This window comes from Oncorhynchus mykiss, chromosome 19 (assembly GCF_013265735.2).
Source record: "Oncorhynchus mykiss isolate Arlee chromosome 19, USDA_OmykA_1.1, whole genome shotgun sequence".
NCBI lineage: Eukaryota > Metazoa > Chordata > Actinopteri > Salmoniformes > Salmonidae > Oncorhynchus > Oncorhynchus mykiss.
In genome coordinates this window covers 26,983,181-26,992,916 of record NC_048583.1, presented here as the reverse complement: position 1 = coordinate 26,992,916, position 9,736 = coordinate 26,983,181, and the positions used below count along the sequence as shown (strand labels likewise).

At 43.2% G+C, this 9,736-nt stretch overlaps 1 protein-coding gene across 5 annotated transcripts in view; it reads right to left on the bottom strand.

The window, feature by feature from the left end:
- Positions 1-9,477, bottom strand: part of LOC110497586 (syntaxin-binding protein 5) — a 54,529-nt gene extending 45,052 nt beyond the window's left edge. For all 5 annotated transcript variants that reach the window (XM_036954539.1, XM_036954541.1, XM_036954540.1 and 2 more), the window contains exons 1-3: positions 9,008-9,477; positions 8,105-8,202; positions 455-536 (exon numbers count right to left, since the gene is read on the bottom strand). In XM_036954539.1, coding sequence (XP_036810434.1) covers positions 455-536; positions 8,105-8,202; positions 9,008-9,145 — 318 coding nt within the window. In that variant the 5' untranslated portion in view covers positions 9,146-9,477. The remainder of the gene's footprint in view (positions 1-454; positions 537-8,104; positions 8,203-9,007) is intronic.
- Between the last annotated feature and the right edge of the window lie 259 nt (positions 9,478-9,736).

Genomic DNA, 9,736 nt, shown 5'->3' with positions numbered 1-9,736 from the left:
TTTGACACCAATCCATGTGTTAAATGTGGTTACGTTTATGCTACCTACCCTTTAAACATTGGGTAAGAACCACTAGGCGAGTTACATACTGTCTAACTGACTGTAGTGCATGCTAATGAGCAGGATAAAAACAGATGATATGGAAGAGGACTGGGGCTGAAGGGATAAGGCAATGATTCAATCCAGGACTTTATCAATAGCATTTCCTCGATTGCATAATGTCCTTTCTCCTCGAATTCCTTCTCAAAACGCATTGGGAGGTTCTGTCCCTCGGACCTCCTTCTCAAATGCGTTTTGAGAAGGTGAGAGCAGAGAGGACACAAGGAATTGAGGAAACACTGTTGAGACAGAGCCCTGGGGAGTGCTGCCGGGGAGCGGGACAATCGAGTTGGATAGAGGGGGAACAAAAATTGCAAAGATGTGCCCTGTACCCAACTCTGTGAGCGGGACTCACCTCGTTGACCAGGAACTGGAGCTGAATGACAGCTGCACCACTCTCATGTTGACAGTAACACTCCACACCCGCACGGCCAAAACTAAACAGCTCAGTCAAGGAACAGACCATACAGGAGAGATGGACATGTATTCATCATCAGCATCTGGGTTTATAGACATCCCCAGGGGAAATTAGATTTGTCACCAGCAAGACACATACCGCACCAGCCATCGTGTAAATATTTTGTGTAAATACCCATTCTGGCAGGGTTCAAGGAAACAATGAGGAAAACAATACAGATACATAGTATTTAAAAAGGGAGGCATGGTAGTACTGTATCCGACTGGCACATGGGGATCCTCCTATGCTTAGACCATGTTGCATTCAACTTCAGCAACATCTGTATGATGTATTTTCCCTGAGCCCAAGAGCAGTTGAATGAGAAAGTCAAGACTCGCTGCTTCCCTCCCTTAGCTTTTAAAACAACAGTGACTGACTCCGCTCCACACAACAACTATATATGTTCATATGACTGACTAAATACAAGTGAGGGAGTTATAAATAAAAACCAGTAGACCATGACAGTGTTACTTATTCATAACTCTATGGAAGCCAATTAGACAGGCAGCACAAGGCTACTACAGCGTCTCAGCTCTCTCTCGCTCTCTCTCTCTGTGTGTGTCCCAAATGGCACTCTTCCCTAGTGCACTACCTGTGACTAGGGCTCTGGTCAAAAGTAGTACACTATATAGGGAATAGGGTGCCATTTGGGATGCAAGCTGTAGGGTCATTCAAGTCAGATGTTTCCTGTCTGCTGACACTGTGAAACTACGTATGACCCCAAGTCCACTGATATACTGTACATAACTGCCAAGCAACCATGGGAACAGTCCTGTGAGAAATAATTCACTGTGGAATTGAGCCAATAGCAGTCTCAAAATGACTGCAGATTAAATTAGATTTAGCTTAAAAATACATAAAGGGCCAATCTGTAGTTTGTTTACAACTACATTGTCTATAAACAAAAGGATAAAACAAGCTTATATGTTGGTTTCTAATGGGGTTAGAATGTTTAACTAAGCTAGGGCGGCATTTATAAGTTATAAAGCCTCCTTAATGTACCTGGTCGTGAAAATGAAAAGAGCACCAGACGACAGACATGCTCAGAGATAAGGCCTGCGGTACTGTATATCAAATAAAATGTATTTATATAGCCCTTCATACATCAGCTGATATCTCAAAGTGCTGTACAGAAACCCAGCCTAAAACCCCAAACAGCAAGCAATGCAGGTGTAGAAGCACAGTGGCTAGGAAAAACTCCCTAGAAAGGCCAAAACCTAGGAAGAAACCTAGAGAGGAACCAGGCTATGAGGGGTGGCCAGTCCTCTTCTGGCTGTGACAGGTGGAGATTATAACAGAACATGGCCAAGATGTTCAAATGTTCATAAATGACCAGCATGGTCAAATAATAATAATCACAGTAGTTGTCGAGGGTGCAGCAAGTCAGCACCTCAGGAGTAAATGTCAGTTGGCTTTTCATAGCCGATCATGAAGAGCATCTCTACCGCTCCTGCTGTCTCTAGAGAGTTGAAAACAGCAGGTCTGTGACAGGTAGCACGTCCGGTGAACAGGTCAGGATTCCAGAGCCGCAGGCAGAACAGAACAGAATGAGTGTATGATAGACTGACCAGGTGAATCCAGATGAAAGCTATGATCCCTTATTGATGTCACCTGTTTAAAGCAGTGTTGATGCAGCGGAGGAAGACAGGTTAAATAACAATTTCCAAGCCTGGAGACAATTAAGAAATAGATTGTGTACGTGTGCCATTCGGAGGGTGAATGGGCAAGACAAAGGATTTAAGTGCCAGTCAGCCAACTGACAGTCCAGCACCCAACGCACAACTCATCGTACCTTGACATGAATGTGGTATGGCAGTCGACAACCTTAAGAGTTCCATTTATTTCAGAAAAAAAAGAAAAAAAGAAATTGGTTGCGGTGGGCTAAGGAACTCAAACACTGAGGTGGAAAAACATTGCCTGGTCTGATGGATCCCGGTTCCTGCTGTTTCACGCCCATGGGAGGACTCGGGTATGGAGAAAACCATGAGTACATGCATCCAACATGGTGCGTGTCAACATTGCAGGCTGGCGGTGGTGTGGGGTCTGTTTTCATGGCAGACATTGGGCCCCTTGATAAAAAAGTGGAGCAACGTTTTGAATGCCACAGGACATCATTGCCAATCATGTGCATCCAAAATCGATATTTTCAGCAAGATAATACCCCAATGCCACTAACAGTTCAACTTGACACAACTGCGGGAAGCATTGCTGTCAACATGGGCCAGCATCCCTGAGGAATGCTTTCGACACCAACGAATTGAGGCTGTTCTGCGGGCAAGAGGGAGAGCAACGCAACATAAGGATGATGTTCCTAATGTTTTGTACACTCGGTGTACTTGCTACTGTGTCGTTAGCTTGGATCTGGACAGACACACTGAAATAATGTCTGTTTGAACAGGATTAACAACAGCTATAAATCAAACAACCTCCGAATGCCTTGAACAAACTAAGGTGGGGTTACACTACAGACCAACAGAGTGCCATTAACCAGGCAGCCTCCACTGTTAGGCATCACAATAGCATCTGATCAGAGGGCTATAAAGTCACTTGATGATGAGTTGCAATGGCAGTGAAGTAGACACATGTAGTTCCTATGACAGCATCAGCATCTCCTTTCTAGTTGAGAGGCACTGTTCTTAGTAGCAGACTTGGGTTCCAATACTATTTGATAACAGTTGAAATACTTGATCTGTAATTGATTGAGTCTGCCTGGCTTAATTAGACCAATAGCATAGACCCAAAACTGTAAATCCCACCCATCTGACAAGCTCTCAAAGCATTTTTAACATTTCAAATAGCACACTGAACAAAAATATAAAAACGCAACGTGGAACAATTTCTAAGATTTTACTGAGTTACAGTTCAAATAAGGAAATCAGTCAATTGAAATAAATTCATTCGGCACTAATCTATGGATTTCACTTGACTGGGAATATAGATATGCATCTGTTGGTCACAGACACCTTACAAAAAAAGGTAGGGGCGTAGATCAGAAACCCAGTCAGTACCTGGTGTGACCACCATCAGCATCATGCAGCACGGCACATCTCCTTCGTATAGAGTTGATCAGGCTGTTGTGTGAGACAACATGCCACAATCCTCTTCAATGGCTGTGCAAAGTTGCTGGATATTGGCAGGAACTGGAAACACGCTGACGTACACGTTGATTCAGAGCATCCCAAATATGCTCAATGGGCAGTGAGTATGCAGGCCATGGAAGAACTGGGACATTTCAGCTTCCAGGAATTGTGTACAGATCCTTGCGACATGGGGCCGTGCATTTTCATGCTGAAACATGAGGTGATGGGGGCGGATAAATGTCACAACAATAGGCCTCAGGATCTCGTCACGGTATCTCTGTGCATTCAAATTGCCATCAATAAAATACAATAGTGTTCGTTGTCCGTAGCTTATGCCTGCCCATACCATAACCCCACCGCCACCATGGGGCACTCTGTTCACAACGTTGACATTAGCAAACCGCTAGCCCACACGACACCATACTCAGTCACTGTACAGTTGAAAACGGGGTTAATCCGTGAAGATCACACTTCTCCAGCATGCCAGCAAAGGTGAGCATTTTCCCACTGAATTCAGTTACGACACCAAAATGCAGTCAGGTCAAGACCCTGGTGAGGACGATGAGCATGCAAATGAGCTTCCCTGAGACGGTTTCCACAGTTTCATCCGTTTTCCAGGTGAAGAAGCCAGATGTGGAGGTCCTGAGCTGGCATGGTTGAGGCCATTTGGAAATACTGACAAATTCTCGACAACTTATGGTAGAGAAATGAACATTAAATTCTCTGGCAACAGCTCTGGTGGACATTCCTGCAGTCAGAATACTAATTGCACACTCCCTCAAACTTACGACATCTGTGGCATTGTGTTCTGTGACAAAACTGCACTGTTTAGTCAGCTTATTGATATGCCACACCCGTCAGGCACACATTTGTGCATCACATTTGAAAGAAGCTTTTTGTGCACGTGGAACATTTCTTGGATTTATTTTATTTCAGCTCATGAAACCAACACTTTACATGTTGTGTTTATATTTTTGTTCAGTATATTTTAACCCAGGCATGCTACACCACAGAGAGAGAAAGGCTATTCCACCAACTGACAGATAAAGAGACACTTCCTCATTGGTAAACCACAGTGGTTCGCCTTGCAGCATTTCACAACAGCAAGAGGGTTCATATCAGATGACAACATGATGACAATCATAAGACAAGAATCTGCATATCTCAATCACATGGAAATGTACAAACAATAATGTGTTTCAATAGAAAACCAAACAGATTACAATATAACACAACATGCAAAGAACTTGCTCTTCTGCTATTTGACATTTGTGAAGTAGGAACTAGTGTCAAACGCCTCAGAATCTGTAACCGGTAACAGTACTATAAACTGGGTGGTTTGAGCCCTGAATGCTGATTGCCTGATAATGGAATTAACAAAACATTACTTTTTTTGTGCTTCATTTAGGTTGGTAACCAGTTTATAATAGCAATAAGGCACCTCACAAGTTTTTGATATATGGCCATTATATCACGCCGCAACAGCGTGCACAAGAACAGCTCTTGGCCGTGGTATATTGGCCATATACAGTGCATTCGTAAAGTATTCAGACCCCTTGACTTTTTCCACATCTTGTTACGTTACAAGCCTTATAATAATTTATTAAATACAACATTTTCCTCATCAATGTACACACAATAACCCATAGTGACAAAGTGAAAACAGGTTTAGATTTTTCTTGAAAATGTATAAAAAAATAAAACAGAAATACCTTATTTAAATAAGCATCAGACCCTTTCTTATGAGATTTAAAATTTAGATCAGGTGCATCCTGTTTCCATTGATAATCTTTGAGATGTTTCTACAACTTGATTGGAGTCCACCTGTGGTAAATTCAATTGATTGGACATGATTTGGAAAGGCACACACCTGTCGATATAAGGTCCCACAATTGACAGTGCACTTCAGAGAAAAATCCAAGCCAGGAGGTGGAAGGAATTGTCCGTAGAGGTCCGAGACAGGATTGTGTCGAGGCACAGATCTGGGGACGGGGACTAAAAAATGTCTGCAGCATTGAAGGTCCCAAAGAACACAGTGGCCTCCATCAGTCTTAAATTGAAGAAGCTTAGAACCACCAAGACTCTTCCTAGAGCTGGCTGGCCGGCCGGCCAAACTGAACAATCGGGGGTGAAGGGCCTTGGTCAGGCAGGTGACCAAGAACCCGATGGTCACTCTGACAGAGCTCCAGAGATCCTCTGTGGAGACGGGAGAACCTTCCAGAAGGACAGCCATCTCTGCAGCACTTCACCAATCAGGCCTGTATGGTAGAGTGGCCAGACAGAACCTACACCTCAGTAAATGGCATATGAAAGCCCACTTGGAGTTTGCCAAATGGCACCTAAAGGACTCTCAGACCAGGAGAAAAAAATATTGAACTCTTTGGCCTGAATGCCAGGTATCACATCTGGAGGAAACCTGGCACCATCCCTACGGTGAAGCATGGTGGTGGCAGCATCATGCTGTGGGAATGTTTTTCAGCAGCAGGGACTGGGAGAGGATTCAGAACAGAGGGAAAGATGAATGGAGCAAAATAGAGGAGATACTTGATGAAAACCTGCACCAGCGCTCAGGACCTCAGACTGGGGTGAAGGTTCACCTTCCAACAGGACAACAACCCTAAGCACACAGTCAAGACAACGCAAGAGTGGCTTGGGACGAGTCTCTGAATGTCCTTGAGTAGCCCGGACTTGAACCCGATCAAACATCTCTGGAGAGACCTGTAAATAGCTGTGCAGCGAAGCTTCCCATCCAACCTGGCAGAGCTTGAGAGGATCTGCAGATAAGAATGGGAGAAACTCCCCAAATACAGGTGTGCCAAGATTGTAGCGTCATATCCAAGAAGACTCGAGGCTGTAATCGCTGGCAAAGGTGTTTCAACAAAGTACTGAGTAAAGGGTCTGAATACTTAAGTAAATGTTATTATTTTTTATTTGTAATACATTAGCAAAAAATGGCTAAACCTGTTTTTGCTTTGTCATTATGGGGTACTGTGTGTAGATTGAAGGGGGGGAAACTATTTTAGTATACGGCTAACGTAACAAAATGTGGAAAAAGTCCAGGGCGTCTGAATACTTTCTGAATGCACTGTACCACACCACCTTGGGCCTTATTTTTTAATTAGACTACTACTGCAAGTTTCATACATACACATATACACACACAGTAGTAAAGGTTCCCCTGGAGCAAATTAGGGTGAAGTGTCTTGCTCAAGGACACGTCGACAGATTTTTCACCTTGTCGGTTTGGGTATTGACAACCGCAACCTTTCGGTTGCTGGCCCAACACTCTAACCTCTAGGCTACCTGTCTCCAAGAGTCATAGAAATAAAGCTATTAGATAAGTAGTGGAAATGTCCATGAAATATAGAGGAAAACACTGTGGTAGTATAGATAGATCTATCAAATGTAGACCATTTTAGACCACTAAAACATGGAGGAGTGTGTGTTTATGTTCTTTAGGAGGTGGATTATAACCAAACAATGGTCCTAGGATACAGACTGGGACTGACAAAGGAATAGAGCAACCCATCCCTATAAATAACAAACATATGGTAAATGGCTGCTCATATATTGGCTTTGTTTAAATCAGTTAAGGTCATTGAGAACACATTATCTTTTACAATAACGACCTACCCAAGGAGCAATGAGATGCTCCTGATGACATACAGTAGACTGTGTTACTTTGCGTTGTGCAAAGCGAACATTTTCTAAACTAGAGCATGACATGATGCCAAAAAAAGACTGTCTGAGAACAATATAAACTGGTGCCATGCCATTGAATGACCTTCAAAGCAACACGTTTACCCAAGCCAAGCTTAACTGACTGAGCCTTTAGGGAGTTGTACAAATCCAACAGCTATTTTATTCTCCAGGCTTATGTTTCACCAATGAGGACCGGGACCCTGCCTGGGACTGCAGCATGTAGCCAGCAGCTTGGCTGTGTGCGCTCTCACACGGTCTGACAGACATGCACAGCAGGACCAGATGTTCAAAGCACATAGCCTAGGCCATGAGGTGGAACTGGGCCGGCATACACCAGGCAGCACAGTGGAGGAGCTTGGGCCAGGTTGGCTCCCCAGGATATGGCAGCAGAGCAGAGCTGAACAGCTCATCATGTCATGGTAGAGATATTACTAATGAGTCTGAGGGTGCGTCCAAAACGGCATCCTATTCCCTATATAGTGAACCTGACTCTGCTGCTCAGAGAAACATGTGCTACTACTGGGTAATCCTCTATAACCACAATTTCCTAATGTATTGAACTTGAGGATCTTACACTGAAGCCAATATAAGGTCCCATATAACTATGAACAGAGAATCTCCATTGAGCATGCTTTTTAATCCTGGACAAGGCTTAACCCTGTCTGGGAAACTGGCCATAAATGAATAATGTCAGAGATAGGTCTAATTGCACTGGGATTGCTAATACTGTTTGTTGAGTTCCCTATTTAAAGACAAAAAAAGATACAGTCTCACAGCTCCGCTCTGAGTCCCGACAGCCAGAATCTTCTGCACAGGGTCAAAGGCCATGGAGGAGGGTTGGTAAGGGAAGCCATGGCGCACAGTCTGAAGGAGCCAAAGAACACATTCTGCATTAGCTGTTAGATCACCTCCAGATAAACAATTTACAGACATTTAATCAAGTACTGTTATGTTATCTCATGTTTTGTTGTATCCAGGAAACTGTGTGACATTTCAGAGGCAATTGTTTTCGTCTAAATACAAAAGATGTATGATCTGTTTAAATCCACATCTAGACGAGTCTCTCTTTCCCACAGAAGAAAAAAGCTAAATATTTCTAGGAAAGTAGCTATCCCGTTTGACAAGCCAGGTGTTTGTTCCCTGTCACAGTCAGATCATTGGATAGCTGCTGTAGCTTGCTAGCTAGCCAACAACACTGGATGACATTATCACTTTAATTATAGCAGGCTAAACTCCACTGAAATTAACTCAGAAAATTCCTTGAGTGCAGTTTAGTCCGCTACTTAATGACATAATCCAGAGGATTATTCAGATGTAATTTATGGCTGGTTGTTTGAGGACATTAAAGACAGATGACATAACCTTGCTTGTTAACGTTAGTTAGCTGGTGGGTTGATGCTTTGGCCAATGCCAGACATTGGGACTGTGAGAGGCAGTCAGTTGATTATTTTGACAACTAGCAATTCTATAATTATATAGCTGGCAACCCCCTATACTAGCTAGTTACAAGAACCGCATCAATGCAATGTCAGCATAGACACAAATAACGTAAGATACTAATGATTTAAAAATCACGCGCTGTCAATGTGTCAACACAGCTCCTGCTAACTCGCTCGCTGGTAAACTTCAATGATTCCCAGCAAAAACAGCTAGCTAGTTATTAGCCCACCTTGCAGAGCTGAAAATGCTCCGACTGTAGTGTCTCTTGGATCACATCGTTTTGACTAGTTCCCGGTTGTGGAGATGCAGAGGAAAATGAAGAAGCAGCCAAGCCGTCCAGCACTTTTCTAATATTGAACTTCTTCATTTTCCCTCAATACAGACGAGGACGAAACACACTAAATGGATCAACAAAGCCACCATAAATTGGATAGTGCACTTCCTAGCTAGATGTTAGTTAAAGACGCAAACTTGGCTAATATCTTGTTCTTAATCTCGCTCGCATGTTACGGATTGTGTTGTTACTGCACTCTCAACAGTACAATTCACGTGTACACAGTTTAAGCATATGCACATTAATGAATTATTGTCGAAAATCTATTTGTATCCATCGATATTGCATGTATCCAGTCGGAGTCGATTGTAAAGCTCCGCTGACGGCAGCCAGCTAGCTAGGCTACTGTTAGCCAGCCTAGCTAACACGGAAACACAGAGACGAGTCTGCGCGGTAGAGGCAGCAACACGCCGGATGTACACATTGGATACAGTATGTAAACATATAATTGACGTTCAATCTTTATTTTTGGAAACTGTTGTTAAACAAATGATGAATCATTGAATAAGATAATAACAGTATGCACTATACATAAATGTTCCTATCCAGCGAGTTTACTTGACAAAGTCACAAAGCTACAAAGCTAGCACTCATTGAAAATAGAGGCGAAGCTACATGGACAAC